General features: G+C 37.9%; 1 protein-coding gene across 1 annotated transcript; it reads left to right on the top strand.

Annotated features, from left to right (window-relative positions):
* Positions 1-3,477: 3,477 nt before the first annotated feature.
* On the top strand, positions 3,478-9,225 carry LOC131937180 (chitin deacetylase 1-like). Its single transcript, XM_059294393.1, has 6 exons — positions 3,478-3,595; positions 4,058-4,183; positions 4,643-4,933; positions 6,021-6,226; positions 6,879-7,019; positions 8,009-9,225. The coding sequence occupies exons 1-6, from the start codon at positions 3,478-3,480 to the stop codon at positions 8,342-8,344; spliced, it is 1,218 nt and encodes a 405-aa protein (XP_059150376.1). The 3' UTR covers positions 8,345-9,225.
* The last annotated feature ends 8,313 nt before the right edge of the window (positions 9,226-17,538 follow it).

Below are 17,538 nucleotides of genomic sequence, written 5' to 3' on the forward strand. Positions count from 1 at the left end.
TAGATCTAAACCATATTTGAATGAAATAGTTTAATTCTTCATATTCTAAAATCGGAAGATGACGCCATTAGCTTTGTGTACTTTCCGCAGATTAAAACATGTGGCATGTGACGTTGTTGTTTATTGCGTTCTTGTCACAACCATAAACACTTTTCTGGTTGGATAATTAAAAGTGTATTTCTCCATTCGAATATGCTTTTATTTTTATTTTCCTTTATTAAATAAAATTTAGTTTCTACATTTAAAACATCCAAACTATTATTTTCAACAAAAGTCCATATCAATTTCGTCATATATCGCTGAAGATACTGATATCATAGCCAGTGAAAATAATTTGTGGACAGAGAGAGAGAGAGAGAGAGAGAGAGAGAGAGAGAGAGAGAAGTGCGCACATGGGCTTATATATATATATATATATATATATATATATATATATATATATATATATATATATATATATATATATATACACATATAGCTTATGCAGCCTATATATGAGTTACATGTGAGTAACATAAAAACGTGTGACCCCAGACATATGGTCCACATATGACAATTTGATAGCTGAAGTTAGTATCCTTTGTGGCTTTAATATCAAACTTTACAATTTTTAAGGCTTCTTTAAAGGTATTGTATTTCAAAGAACATGCCAATAAAAACACTCATAAAGTTTTATCTTTTCTACTCATCGATTTTTGGCAAGTCAATACTTTGACATACACATGGTGTATTTTAATGCAACACATCAAAGTCATTTTCACTTGCTTTTTTTCAATGCTGTGAAAATTTTGAACTTTGGGTGCTTAAAAATAATTATGAGGAACGAAAACTACCACAGAGATACAAACAACTACCAGCATTAGGTTAGGTTGTATTCCTAACTAGATCTACAATGATTAGTGTTCACTAGATGGGATGTGAGAAATGTTTCCTTACTAGCTGATAAAGCATTCGGATGAGTTTATGCCAAATAGAATTTAAAACTATTTTAAAATTCAACTCGGCTCATTGTTAGAAAAATAAACGTGTAAATGAAATGTGTTTTGAAAAGATAAACTCAATAGATACGCGTTTAGCTTAAGGGGTAGTTTGATGTGTTTCAATAAGGTAAAGCACATCTCTCTTACCATACAGACAAATATAAAGCGCAATATTGATGTTTGTTTATGCAGTATAATACCTTATTTTTTATAGTTGAACTGTATTTTTGTTCATGTTTGGCGAACTTGTGGACTAAAGTTATAGAAAGTTTTGTGCCTCCATTCTAACCATATAATTTAAGGTCGCTTTTAAAATTTTTGTTTTTGCAGATTGTTTTTGTAGCCCATTTTTTGCAATGCGAGTGCAATTTTCTTTCATAATTATCTAAAAAATGAAATTAATTTTTCTGAAGATTTTTTTTTAATTAAAAGGAAATGCAATTTTTAAATTGAAAAAAAAACCCATTCATTTTTGAGCCAATTGGTAATTAATAGTCCCCCCCCCCGCCCTATCCCTCCCCATCTGGTGGCTAAATTATATAGCTATTTGGGATAGGGATAGATTATCTTTTTTGTATAATATACGGCGTGATGTTATGATGATGTGTAAAAGTATTTTAAAATGTATTTTATACTTATTTTAACAATCTTTGTTGAGAATAGTTGGAGAAATAAATGGACACGAATTATTACAGTTTCTTTTTACTTGTATTTCGTAGCATACGTATTAGTGTGTCGTTAAATCAGACATTGGTGAAATTACTGGATATTCAAACTTGATCACCACAAGAGATAGAATCATGTTGGATAGAGAATGAGAATTAATGGATGCATTAATACTAATAGTTTCGCTGTCTGTCTGTCTATCTGACAAGAACGCTCTGTCTGACAAGAACGCTCTAGAGAAAACACAAGCAATTTAAAAACATGCACAGTAATTCGAAAAACGAAATATGACGTCGACACATTTAGCGTAGAGTAGAACATAATCTCTAACCAGAGAGTGCACACAGTAATATGACGTCATTGATTATCGCGTAAACATTGAAAAAAAGGAAATGTTGTCTAATCTAAATGGTTTGCGTGAAGAGTTTCTTGCATACAATTCTTCGGGTAGGGGCGAAGCCCCACCCCCCGCGTAAGAACGTCTGAGCCCCCCCCCCCCTCCCCAACTCAAAAGAAATTTCCTCATCGATACTCTATAATAAAATTACAGCCTAATTAATGTGTCTAATCTAAAAAGTGGTTTTCTTGCAATGGGAAGGTAGACATGTTTTTTTTTTGGGGGGGGGTTGGGGGGGGGGGGAGGGGTGGAGGGGTGGGGGGGGGGGTGGTGTGTAGGGGTGGGGGGTGGTGTGTGGGGGGTGGGTTGGTTTCAGTGTTTCTTTCAGACTTTTTCCTCCCCGGAGAGGGGTGGGGGTACTTGAAATTTTCGGGGGCGGGGGTAGAATATTCTGGGAGGGGGCGGACACTGGAAAAAGTATATAATTATATTTCGTTGAATGGGACGGTAGACATGTTTTTTTTGGGGGGGTGGGGGGTGGGGGGGGCGGTGTGTGGAGGGGGTGGTGTGTGGGGGTGAGGGGTTGGGGTGGGGGTGGTGTGTGGTGGGGGGTGGGGGTGGTGTGTGGGGGTGGGGGGTGGGGTGGGGGTGGTGTGTGGGGGGTGGGTTGGTTTTAGTTTAGAGAAAAGAGACAGCACTATCAGCCTAGCGCCCGTTGTACCCTTCCTCAACGGGCCATTTAGAAATTTTCGGGGGCGGGGGTAGAATATTCTGGGAGGGGGCGGACACTGGAAAAAGTATATAATTATATTTCGTTGAATGGGACGGTAGACATGTTTTTTTTTGGGGGGGGTGGGGGGTGGGGGGGCGGTGTGTGGAGGGGGTGGTGTGTGGGGGTGAGGGGTTGGGGTGGGGGTGGTGTGTGGTGGGGGTGGTGTGTGGGGGTGGGGGGGTGGGGTGGGGGTGGTGTGTGGGGGGTGGGTTGGTTTTAGTTTAGAGAAAAGAGACAGCACTATCAGCCTAGCGCCCGTTGTACCCTTCCTCAACGGGCCATTTATCTAGTCATTTAAGAAAGTTGGAATTTCTGCGGTACTGTTGATGCTATTATTTACTACTTACTCTTACAATAGTGATACACATTCTGATATTGGCTAGAACAAGAAAACCACCTACAATTATTGTGTACAAGTTGTGACATAAGTTCTGATATTGGCTACAACAAGAAAACCACCTACAATTATTGTGTACAAGTTGTGACATAAGTTCTGATATTGGCTACAACAAGAAAACCACCTACAATTATTGTGTACAAGTTGTGACATAAGTTCTGATATTGGCTAGAACAAGCAAACCACCTACAATTGTTGTGTACAAGTTGTGACAGAAGTTCTGATATTGGCTAGAACAAGAAAACCACTTACAATTATTGTGTACAAGTGTTGATATCGACCAGAAGAAGTAGACCCACACACCACACATTGAAGCCACCAAGCCATGGCCCTACAACAATACTCACGGTTGTGGTTGACTGTGACTGTTTTCCTGGTTACAGGGGCGATAATCCAGTTTTACCAGACACTTGAGATTGGGTCTCTACATAAACACGAGACAAGTAAGTTCTTTCAGAATTTCCCCTCTTAAATTAGGGAGCAGCGAGTAAAACAATGTTAATATTTAATAACCACACGAAGATACATATTGTCTTCTGATCATTTTTGCAAATTTATATCAATCTCTAATATTTTGTATGGTTGCATACAAGTAAAAAGATAATTATGCTGTGTTTAGTAGTCGGTGTTCGTTTTATTGTACTTCTAATGTTACTACAAAAATCTATATATATTTTAAGGAGACGTCCATACACTACAATGAACCAATCAATTGAACCTAGTATATACCCCTGCAGCTAATATAGTCTGAATCCAATTGTCGAAGAATGAACTAATGATAAAAGTTAGCCTGGCGACCTTAGACCTCAATCATGAGTTTTACAGTTAGCTTGAACCTGAGCTAAATGGTGACCCACACTTTTTGTGTCCCCAAAAGTGACCCAAACTTTTTGTGTCCTCAAAAGTGACCTATCCTTCTTCTGTACCCGATAATGACCCATCTGGTGACCCCTTTGACTTGCGTGATCTTCAAAATAACGTGGCCAGTCATTTCTTTGCCGGCCTCTTTACCTTAATGGCAGGAGATTCTGGTTGAAAGACTTTCTTGATATATAGGGTTTCTGACTGGCTGATCTGCCACACTAGAGGATTTAGTCTTTCTATGTATTGTTGGCTTGCTGACATAGTTCTTCATTATTGTGAGAAAATGCTAAGTATTTTTCTGAGGTTGCTGTGGATAAATGACTTCGTTTATTTTTCTACCGCCACACCGATTAATAATAGTTTAAAGTCTAATTTTTAGAAATTACAATTATCTTACACTGAATTGTACGTATGCTTCAGGTCCAACAATCACTTAACTATACACAGAAACAAATTCTCAGAAACTACAATTACCTAACTTTACACTGAAACCAATCTTTAGACACTACATTTAACTTATACTATATTAAAACTAATTATCAGACACTACAATTTACTTGTACTATATTGAAACGTATTCTCAGACATTACAATCACCTAACCTTAACACCGAAACTTATCCCCAGACGCCACAATCAGTAACAAATCGCAGATCACGGGCTGTAACTCCAGCACCTGCCAGCCGCCATCTTGCCGCTGCCAGTCCAACCAACACCCGGGTAACTTCCCCTTGGACCAGGTCCCTATGATGGTGCTGCTGACCTTTGACGACTCAGTGGGTGACCACAACATCCACTACTTCAAGACTCTCACCAACATCGGCATCCGTAGTGCCAACAACTGTCCTATGAAGATGACGTTTTTCGTGTGCGGCCTAGATACTAATTACACCCACGTGAGGCTCCTACATCAATTAGGTGAGGTAATCTTTATCAATTAGGTGAGATAATCTTCGCCAGGTTTATAGGTGAGGTAATCTTCATCAATTAGGTGAGATAATCTTCATCAGGTTTTAGGTGAGGTAATCTTCATCAATTAGGTGAGATAATCTTCGCCAAATTTATAGGTGAGGTAATCTTTATCAGGTTTTTAGGTGAGGTAAACTTCATCAGGTTTTTATATGTATTACAAGTGAGACGTGTATCAAACATGTTCACATTTGAATTGATCAATTCGATTACAAGTTTGTACTATTGTAAATTTGAATTGATCAATTAGATTAGAAATTTGTACTATTGTAAATTTGAATTGATCAATTAGATTAGAAATTTGTACTATTGTAAATTTGAATTGATCAATTAGATTAGAAATTTGTACTATTGTAAATTTGAATTGATCAATTAGATTAGAAATTTGTACTATTGTAAATTTGAATTGATCAATTAGATTAGAAATTTGTACTATTCTAATTGGGAAGACGTGGTAAGGTGCTAGGCCTTTCTGCTGCTTAGACGAAAGCTTCGAGTTCGGATCTCGGACGAGTCTACACTAAGTCTCTGAGTCCACCCAGTTGTAATGGGTACCTGAATCACGTTAGGGAAGAAATATCTCATATGCCTATGTCAGGTAATAACTAAGTTCTACTTCATCTGCCATAAGAATCACCAGGTCCGAAATGGGAACTTGATATTATAATCGAATGTCGTGTTGTGATGAGCGTGTCATTTCTATGTGTCTTTCGGGCACTTGTCGCATTCGGGCAAGTGTCCATTCGGGCATTTGTCGCATTCGGGCAAGTGTCCATTCGGGCATTTGTCGCATTCGGGCAAGTGTCCATTCGGGTATTTGTCGCATTCGGGCAAGTGTCCATTCGGGAAATCGGCCTTCGGGCAAACGGCATTCGGGCAAATGTCTTTAGAGAAAACGTCCGGCTCCCGCTTTGTGGGAAGCATTTTAATGAGATAAATTTTTCTTTCTAGTTTTATGTGATTGAATCCAACACACGTTTTGTGTAGCTAGACTGCACGTTATCAAAAAGTGATGGTCCAATTCGAATGTCCGCAGGTCATGAGATCGGAGTGCACTCAGTGACCCACAACCCCGATCAGCTCTGGTGGTCAAGGAAGGCGACTGCTGAAGATTACATCAACGAGTTTGGAAATCAGAAGAAAAATTTGATGAACGAAGCTGGAATTCCAGAGTCGGATCTCCGCGGTATGAGGGTCCCGTACCTACAGGCTGGAGGCGACACACAGATGGGGGTTATGGAGGTGAGGGGGAAGTCATGGGGGAGGGGTTGGTGGTGAGGGGGGTCATGGGGGTGTGGGGGAAGTCATGGGGGAGGGTTGGTCATGGGGTGAGGGGGAAGTCATGGGGGGGAAGTCATGGGGGTGGGGAGGTCATGGGGTGAAGGTTTGGTTCATGGGGTGAGTGGAGGTGATGGGGGTGAGGGGGGAAATCATGGGGGAGGGTTGGAGGTGAGGGGAAAGACATGGGGGCAGGGGTGGTCATGGGGTGAGTGGGTGGTCATGGGGTGAGAGGGCGGTCATGGGGGGTGAGGGAGGTCATGGAGTGAGTGGTTGGGGAGGTCATGGGGTTCACTCAATCTGTGATCCAATAAGTTAATGACAAGTCCTAAAGTGAAAGAAAACAGTTGATCTTGAAACCCACAATAAGGGAACTAAGTTTTTCATTTAAATTGTTGTCATTCATGATTCCCCAAATGATATTTATGTATTGACCATGTTTAGTCTGACAGTTTTTGATTCCCCTATTCGCTATTCGTACCATAATCGTAAATTGACTGATTTACACACTAGCGTAACATCTAAACCAATATATGATTATATCGCCACAGCGTTAGTTTACATTACTATTGACGTTTTTTTAAAAACTTATTTGTAAAAAAAAATGTATCAACAGAAGCTGGGACTAATCTACGACTCCAGTTATGTGATGAAAAATGGCGAGGGTCACCAGTGGCCTTTCACGCTTGACTTCACTTCTGTGTCGGAGTACAGTGGTCAGGTCTTTCCCAGGGGACGCTATCCAGGAATATGGGAGGTAATAAAAATAACGACGTGCTGTTACGGCAATCGTACTTGTATCCAGGTAACACACCTCTCACATATACACCCCTTACCCTTATATACAACCCCTAACCTCTTATATACACCCCCTTGCCTCTTATATTCACCTTCTTACCCCCATAGACACCCCTTACCTCTTATTTACACCCCCATTATCCCCTATATCAACCCTTCTCTACAATCATAACTAGTACTTTCAAAACGTTACAAACAATAAAATACTGTCCGCTACAGAACATATTTAACCCAGTAAATAGTGAATACAATCTAAAGAGTTATGCAACTAAAACGTTTGATAAAAAGGATTTTTAAATGTTTTTTTTTTCTGATCATTCTATGTTTCTTGATTATGAATTTATCTTGGTGATTACAATGTACAGGGAGGCGACTGGTTGTTCAGATTGTCTCTGTTGTGTTGAGTATAGTAGAATTGTTTTCTTTCATTCATGTAAAATAATTAATGGTTAATTCGATACTACATCTAGGTGATCTTTTAGAGTTAGTCATCAATTCTGTTAACTTTATTAATTCCGTTCCTGCTACCAATTCTGTTGACTTTATTTATTCCGTTCCTACCATCAATTCTGCTGACTTTATTTATTCCGTTCCTACCATCAATTTTGTTGATTTTATTTATTCCGTTCCTACCATCAATTCTGTTGACTTTATTTATTCCTTTCCAACCATCAATTCTATTGACTTTATTTATCCCGCTCCTACCATCAATTCTGTTGACTTTATTTATTCCGCTCCTACCATCAATTCTATTGACTTTATTTATTCCGTTCCTACCATCAATTCTGTTGACGTCACTTTCCTCAACTTCCATCATCAATTCAGTTGAAGTAAATTTCTTCAGTCGCAGTCATTTGTGTTGAAATTAGTTCCATCCGCTGTGAATATTTCTATTAACGTAATTTTCTCAATTTGTCATTAACTCATTGAATTATTCGACCCCTACAGATACCATTGTCAATGTACAAGTGTGTGCAGGGAAACAAGATAATCGAGCCTTGGATGCCAGACGGCTGTCGACTACCCAAATCAACAAGCGCAGTACTGGAGTACCTGCGCACCAACTTCAAAGATCGCTACCAAAGCAGGTCGCCCATGCAGATATTCATCCACTACACCTGGTTCACCAGCAACAGCCAAAGTTTTGAAGGCCTGGTGGAGTTCCTCAAAGAACTGGCGAGGATGCCGGACATCTGGTTCCTGTCGTTGAGTCAGCACGTAGAGTGGATGGCGTCACCAACGCCGATCTCTCGTCTCAAGTACTTCACGCCATGGAAGTGTTGATGAAGTTCTATAGAATAGAAACACACACAATATCTCACTCAAACAAAAATCTCTCGTCTCAAGTACTTCACGCCATGGAAGTGTTGATGAAGTTTTATAGAATAGAAACACACACATCTCACTCTGACAAAAAAAAATTCCTCGCAAACACAAGTTTCAACAATAAATCAGCCGCAAACAAGGAATTTTGTGATTTAGACAATTTAACCACATCGCATTACTTTTGCTTCCTACAGTAAAATAACCAAATAGTATACATTTTGTTTACCAACCGTAAATTAACCAGATAGTATACATTTTGTTTACCAACCGTAAATTACCCAAATAGTATACATTTTGTTTACCAACCGTAAATTACCCAAATAGTATACATTTTGTTTACCAACAGTAAATTAGCCAAATAGTATACATTTTGTTTACCAACCGTAAATTACCCAAATAGTACACATTTTGTTTACCAACAGTAAATTAGCCAAATAGTATATACATTTTTTACCAAATTTTAGCCAAATAGTAGGCCTATACATTTTGTTTACCTAGTCCAAATCAGCCGAATGATATCTAGTGTGGTATTAACACCAAACCTGTCATATGGTATTGATTTGAATGAAAACGTGGATCATCAACGTCGTGAGTGTATAAGAAACTGGATGTTGAAAGCTTTTGATACAGGTAGTATTGATGTGACATGAATAACTGCTGCAAGAGCGTATGTATTGTTTATTAGCAACTTTAATAACTGCACTTGCATGTACTGCAATACAACTTATAGATAATTACTGTTGATATTTCACATAATCTTCACCCACATCTGTTGTCTTTAACGGCCTAAACATAAGTACACTTCAGACAAAGTAAACATATCATTTGAATAAAAGTTAATTTGAAATTTTCCATCTTGTTATTTTTTTATTTTCTCGTATATACAAAGTATAGAGAAAGTCTTGTAATCGTGCAAAAAAAAAAAAAAAAATCGAGATTTTTGCAAATCTCGACGTTTTACACCTCCCTGAGTCGGAAAAACATAGTTTTGCAATCTTGTCCGTGTGTATGTGTGTGTGTGTGTGTGTGTGTGTGTAAACACAATAACTTGAGTACCGTTATAGCTAGGTTGATGAAATTTCATATATAAGTATTATATCAAAATCGTAGATCCGTATCAACTTGTGAGCGATTTCCGATAAACGGAAGGAAATTTTTTTCTACTTTGAATTTTTCAAAAGCCTATAACTTGCGTATTTTTTCAGATAGATAAATGAAATTTCACATGTTAGTAAAAGATCTAATTCTCTGCCTTCTGTCAAATTTTTTATTTTATTTTATATCCTAAGGAATTATATAATCAGATATAACACCTGCATCCCACCAAGTCTAATCAGATAGAACACCTGCATCCCACAAAAATCTAATCAGATAGAACACCTGCATCCCACAAAAATCTAATCAGATAGAACACCTGCATCCCACCAAGTCTAATCAGATAGAACACCTGCATCCCACCTAGTCTAATCAGATAGAACACCTGCATCCCACAAAGTCTAATCAGATAGAACACCTGCATCCCACCAAGTCTAATCAGATAGAACACCTGCATCCAACCAAGTCTAATCAGATAGAACACCTGCATCCCACCAAGTTTAATCAGATAGAACACCTGCATCCCACAAAAATCTAATCAGATAGAACACCTGCATCCCACAAAAATCTAATCAGATAGAACACCTGCATCCCACCAAGTCTAATCAGATAGAACACCTGCATCCCACAAAAATCTAATCAGATAGAACACCTGCATCCAAGTCTAATCAGATAGAACACCTGCATCCCACAAAAATCTAATCAGATAGAACACCTGCACATCCAAGTCTAATCAGATAGAAAACATGCATCCCACCAAGTCTAATAAGATAGAACACCTGCATCCCACCAAGTCTAATAAGATAGAACACCTGCATCCCACAAAAATCTAATCAGATAGAACACCTGCATCCAAGTCAAATCAGATAGAAAACCTGCATCCCACCAAGTCTAATAAGATAGAACACCTGCATCCCACCAAGTCTAATCAGATAGAACACCTGCATCCCACAAAGTCTAATCAGATAGAACACCTGCATCCCACAAAGTCTAATCAGATAGAACACCTGCATCCCACAAAGTCTAATCAGATAGAACACCTGCATCCCACCAAGTCTAATCAGATAGAACACCTGCATCCCACAAAGTCTAATCAGATAGAACACCTGCATCCCACAAAGTCTAATCAGATAGAACACCTGCATCCCACCAAGTCTAATCAGATAGAACACCTGCATCCTACCAAGTCTAATCAGATAGAACACCTGCATCCCACCAAGTCTAATCAGATAGAACACCTGCATCCCACAAAGTCTAATCAGATAGAACACCTGCATCCCACCAAGTCTAATCAGATAGAACACCTGCATCCCACCAAGTCTAATCAGATAGAACACCTGCATCCCACAAAGTCTAATCAGATAGAACACCTGCATCCCACAAAAATCTAATCAGATAGAACACCTGCATCCCACAAAAATCTAATCAGATAGAACATCTGCATTCCACTAAATCTAATGAAATTCTTAGACAATCGATCACAATCCTCTGTTTTACACCAATCCAAATGGATACTTATCTCTTCGCAATATTTTCTACTCTTGATTGCCCCGTCAAAACTCGACCAAAGCTTTAACTATTAGGTGACCAATTTATTTAATAATACAAATTCGATCTTTGACTTCTCAATGTCCTGCTGTATCTAAAATGTGTGCATAACTTTGTCTACACAGCCTGCAACATGAGCTCTACATACGAGTCAGGCTACATCACCAACCCCAGCTACCCAGCATCCTATAAACTAAAGGCGTTTTGTCAATGGACGGTTAGAGCAGGAAAAGGAAGGGTTATTTTGTCTATTTATCATTTTTACATCTTTCTAAAATGATAAAAATCCACAGCGTGCTAACAGCGTATTTTTAATGTTACCTGCAAAATCTATATTTAAAAAAATACGTGCCTATTACCACTTGATCATACCAACATTTCCCTATCGTCTCCTTGACGCCAGTTTCCGAGACTTCAATGTGATGTACTCTCCACGATGCGCCACTGATTCTATCAACATCTACGACGGGAAAACAGATTCTTCCCGTCTCATCGGGAAATACTGCGGGGAAGTTTCTGGTCTGGTCATGTCAACTGGACCGTCTGTCCACGTCACGTACACTAGCCCAGGCAAATGGCTATTCACTTGTAAAGCACAATATTTACATATAACATGTATAGACTAGTAGCAATCAGCTATAGTTATCAACAAATTAATCTCCATGTAAGAACGTTTTCTCAGCCCCATTTTTAGAAAATTGTGGAACTGCTATAAGCCTATATATTATGTATGTAGATACATTTAACTTATATCAGTTTTTACACTTTTAAAGCAATACAAGGACAAAAATATAAAAAAAAAGAAAACACCTTTGAACAAAATTATAAAATGCTTTAATTAAATGCAATGAAAAAAACAACTTTCGATTACTTTTGTAAAATAATTGGTCGGTCATGAAATCATTTACTTTTAGGAGCAACCAATGCTTATGCGAAATGTATGTACACAGACAGACATACACACACGAACACACCAATATATATATATATATATATATATATATATATATATATATATATATATATATATATGCTTAAATCTAAAACAGGTAACGTTAGGTGCAGTTAGGTGCATACAAACTATTTAGTTTATGCAATCTATTGCTTCATCAGACACTTCTCATCTTGCTGCCCAGGCTAAGCGCACTGATTTCTAAGACTGAAAATCATACTACGAACTATCAGACTATGGAGCCATTTATTTATTTATTGTTACCGGGGATTCTATCTTATATTTGGTTACCAACTAGCAGAAATCTCCCGGTCTACCGGTACCTTTTGAAATATTGTTTGCTCAAGTTTGCAAAATCTATGGAACTACAAGTGTTTTGCCCTCAGAATGAAGAAAAGATTGCAGTGTAAATATGCCAATCTTTTTTTTTCAGACAAGAGAACAAGAAAGTGTTTTCATTAAGTTATTATATAAGCTGACGACCCCATGTGCCTTGGGTACCGACGGTAATAGATGATGCTGATTGTGTAATCAAGTCTGCTAAGACGCAGGGATTCTCAGTACAGTGCCAGCAGCACCCAGAATACTCTGATTGCAGAATAGATAGACTAGAAGAGTTTGTAAAATGTGTGCATAAACTTCTTATTTTTTGTTAAGTGTAGGTGTGAGGGACTAGTATGTTCAGGTTGGCATAATATTAATTTAGAAAGTTTGTGAACAAACTATCTTTTTGTGTGTAGATCTATGTTTGCAGCACCAGTATGGTAAGGGTGGCATAATATTTCGGTGTAAAATTTGGGAACTAACTTTCTATTTGTATGTTCAGTGTATGTGTGAGGCATGGTCAGGTTGGCATTATAGCACGTACTCCCCGTAAAATATGAGTAACATAAGTATAGTCGTATGGTCACAGCAGATTATTATTAGCAACACCATGCTAGGTCATGTGATCTGATTAATTGTAATCGACGTTTTCTCTGGAGTAACGTTTTCTCTACTCGAGAATACGTGCGAGGTTTAGAATTCTCCCAGAGTTTCTTCCAGACATCTTTCCGTTGGGGTGTGGGGGGGGGGGGGGGGTCGGGCCCCCGAAGAAAGTCTACCGCCCCCCCCCCCCCCCGAACGAAATGGAATTTGTATAGAAAATATATACTTTTTCAGTGTTCGTCCCCGCGGAAAATGTTGACCGCCCCCCCCCCCCCCCCCCGAAAATGTCAAGTGCACCCCCGGAGAAAAAAGTCTGGAAGAAACACTGATCCCACAATTCTACCATCACTGAGTGTCTTTAAGTTCTACTTGAGAACCGTTGGAGTGAGAGAAAAGAAAATCAGAAGTATTACAATATTTATAACCGCACGCATTGAAAAGGTGTCACTTCTATCGTTGACCAGCTAGTCAACTTAAATAAAATGCGAAACTTCAACTCACTTTATCCTGTCGAGGTGAAAGCTAAATCTTGTACGACATTTATCCACATGCGGGTTACACAACGTGTTAAATGACACAAGAAACAAATCTACCAATTCGGTTTTGAGATGTTTAAGGCTAAGCTCAGACGTATTTTTGAAATTTTTCTATTTTGTTTGATTTTAAATTTTGGACCAAGTCAACAATCAGGTAAATTTAAGATTGAAACCAGTTTCATTTTGAAAATTTTTAAGGCTAAGATTAGGTTTTTTTTCGAAATTTAAAAATTCGAAATTCTTTCTAAACACTAGGAAAGGTATCCAATAGATATTATAGTGACTCACTCTTTTCTTTATAGTTATTTTAATGGTAGTGTATTTTTTATATTTAAAGAAAATTATTTATTTTCTCCTTTTTGTGCACTATTAAATAAAAGTTCGTTTTCTAAGTATTTATTAAGAATAAATGTTGAATGATAACATCGACCAATAGTGTTAATTGGTTGAATTTAACTCACACCCCCCCCCCCCCATCATCTTCAGATTGTGGGGGTCTGCTCAACGCAACCAGTGGCGTCATCAGGTCACCAGGTTATCCGTATGGGTACCCAAACAACGTCACGTGCGCCTGGGAGATTATCGCTTCACCTGGCTGGGTCATAGACATCAGGTAAAGTTACGTGTATCTGGACATACACATCAGGTAATGTTTTGTGTAACTGGACATCAGGTAATGTTACGTGTATCTGGACATAGACTTCAGGTAAAGTTACGTGTATCTGGACATCAGGTAATGTTACGTGTATCTGGACATAGACATCAGGTAAAGTTACGTGTATCTGGACAAGTTACGTGTATCTGGACATGTGCAGATTCACCTGACTGGGACATAGACATCAGGTAAAGTTACGTGTATCTGGATATACATCAGGTAAAGTTACGTGTGTCTGGGTTAAATAAATCTATAGCTTAAATATTGAGTAAGGTTCAAACAAGACGAGCATACACAGTTTTTATACACGCACTTAAACAGATATAAATGTGACGATGTAAAGCGTCTGTTGAAACCCTGAAAAAGAAGACAGCAACATCACCACACAAGTTAAGCTCGCTAGTAACAATATTTACAGCAAGTTTTTAGTATGCAGTACATTTTGTTTATAGTTCCCGAAAGAGGGCCTTTTGCTTGGTTTTTGTATTCTTCAATCAATTTGTATTGTAATGCACCACATTTCAACTTCAGTGATTCTTTCAGACATTTATATCCGAGTTAACACCTGAAACTTTCGGATGGGTTGGGGGGGGGGGTGGGATAAGGAAGAACGGAAGCTCGAACTTCCGAGGGGCGGATACTGATTAAAGTAATTATTTTCTATATAAATTATAATTTTTTCTATTTCACTGTGAACCCTCCCCCAAGAGATGCCTGCAAATTTGCTGTTAAAACTTGATATACACCCGATCATAATTTTTTTTGTTCTACTGCCCTTACCCTTGTCACTACCCCTGAAGGTTCCACACGTTCGACACAGAGGACTCTGATGCTGCCTGTACACTGTCTGATGCTGTCATTGTCTATGACAGCCTGACTAATACTGTCGTACCTATGGCAACCGTCTGCGGCAAACTGGACGAGTCTCAGCTGGCGTCACGGTTGATTAGGTCAACCAGCAACAAGATGTACGTCATGTTTAGGTCAGATAATGACCTGGTCAGACCTGGCTTTATCGCCAAATTCTGGACACATGGTATGACATTTTTCTGTTGGGTCGATGTGTTTGGATAGAAGATGTGATACTGCTCATAAAATAGTTTTAAGTGAGCTAGCAAGAAGCAGTAACTACAATTCATGGTTCTTTCTCGAAAATCGGGGGGGGGGGGGGGGGGGGGGGGATCTTCCGATTTTTGGCAATAATTGAAGAGAAGAAACTACTTGATAAAATACTGGACATAGCTCAGTTTCATAACACTAACAAACACTGGTGGATCTACATAGATTTTCCGTTCAAACTTGTATATTTCTACTATCTTGAACATATTTATTTGAATTGTTAGCTTACCTACTTTCACCACCATTTTATCCAGCGATAAATATGCACTCGTCTAAAATCTTCTTCTTCTAGCTATTAATTGTAATTTTGAAGGAATATTCTCTCACTCAATTAAAGTACTACGTGTAAACAAGTTAAACGTTTTATAAGTCCCTTGAGTTAGCCTGTATCTGCTTTTCTCGATTTGTTTATAGCTTCTTTGTTCACAGAAGAACAATATGTAATTTTGATTTTTGGAACTTGTCTCCTGGATGGGTTGCTGTCCCCACTTAGCAAGTCTAATCTGAACGGGGTTTAAATCGATGACTTTTTGAGTTTTCATTCTAACAATGCCCAAACCCGCTTTTCGTTATTCAACATAATTACTTCCATATTTTCTCACCCCTTTAGTGTGTCCAGCGAACAAGTACGGGAGAGAGTCGTGTGACAAGGATTGCACCTGTCTGATGGAAAACACTCTCAGTTGTGACACGTTTAAAGGGACTTGCAAGTGTAAACCAAACTTAACTGGACCGTACTGCTCTAAAGGTAACCCGTCTAAAAGTGTGATCACAGATAATTTCCATAACAAATAATAATAGTATATATATATATATATATATATATATATATATATATATATATATATATATATATATATATATATATACTAGCTGCATACCCGTGCTCTGGCACGGTAAATCATTTTTAAATGTACCAACTTGAGAACAGAACAAAACTAAACACAACACTAACACAACACAATCACAACACAAAACAAACACAACACAACACAACACAAACACAAAAGAAAATACAAACGCAACACAAAAACAAAAGAAAACACAAACACAATGCAAACAAACACTATGTAAACACAAACGAAAACAAAAGCAACACACAAACAAAAAAGACAACACTCATAAATGTGCATTCACATTTTGCTAATTACTACTTGCAACCATAATTACGTCATTGAGGTCCGAAGAATTTGCATTCACATTTTGCTAATTATGTTATTGCAACAATAATTCCTTCTTAGAAGTCCGTAGATTTTGCATTTACATTTTTTATTAGCGTGAGTTGAATTTATTTATTACCTCCCTTGGAAAATTACAATACAGTTTAATTAATCCGTATTATTTACCCTATTATTATTAAAATGTATCCACTTTATCTAGGAATATAAACGAAAATGATTCTTGACAATGATCATTTTAATATGTTTTAGCAATGTGCGTGTATTTATTATTTTCTTTACGTCAAAGAGTAAAAGCAATGGCAACTATAAAATACATTTTAGTCGTTATATAAACATACCCTACTCCATTACTTATAATAAGACATTGCGGTGCAAGTAAAAAGCACGACATGTGATGCGTTTACTTTTATGGTTCCAAAATCTATAGGGATGACGGACTGACACATTATCTAGCCGCTTATATTGTATATATATATATATATATATATATATATATATATATATATATATATATATATATATATATATATATATATATATATATAATGTGTATAATGTATATGCACACATAAGCATTTGTAAATATATGTATATATATATATATATATATATATACATGTTCGATACATGTTCGTTACATGTAACGTTACTGTATCCTTATCGAGATAGTTGTAACAATACTATATCCTACAGAACAATCAACAAGTAGTCGAACATTTTTCCCCTCAGGTACCTGCATTGACAGCAGCTGTGCCTTCTACTGTAACGTGACCAACCTAAGCACCTGGAAGGATGAGTGCAACTGTCCGACAAGGAACAACACAAAAATTCAAAATGGCGTCGTCTACTGTGATAGACGATCCAGTAAAACCCGCCTTATGCTAGTTGTCTAAATAGTTAATTGTCACAAGATTTAGAGTGTGCTTTGTTGACGTAGAAAATGTTTAGCTAATGGTTAAACCACAGCTTCTCTGGGTTTTGTCTTGTTTTAATAGTGGGTAAATCTTCAACTGTTGGCTTTCTTTAATTCTACCTTCACGTTGTACTATTCTCTCGCCCTAACCAATCTGCTGATTACACTACGCTAATTCCCTAACTTCCTAGCTCACAACACTCTTTATGTCCACTCGTCTAACCAG

Source organism: Physella acuta, unplaced genomic scaffold (assembly GCF_028476545.2).
Source record: "Physella acuta isolate Inbredline_101_S28 unplaced genomic scaffold, ASM2847654v3 ptg000202l, whole genome shotgun sequence".
Lineage (NCBI taxonomy): Eukaryota > Metazoa > Mollusca > Gastropoda > Physidae > Physella > Physella acuta.

Excerpts from the sequence above, each read along its gene's own strand:
- LOC131937180 (XM_059294393.1), top strand. The coding sequence starts at position 3,478 with ATGGCCCTACAACAATACTCACGGTTGTGGTTGACTGTGACTGTTTTC. Across the intron at positions 3,596-4,057 it reads TCTACATAAACACGAGACAA|TGACCTATCCTTCTTCTGTA; the intron begins GTAAGTTCTTTC and ends TGTCCTCAAAAG. Across the intron at positions 6,227-6,878 it reads CACAGATGGGGGTTATGGAG|AAGCTGGGACTAATCTACGA; the intron begins GTGAGGGGGAAG and ends ATGTATCAACAG.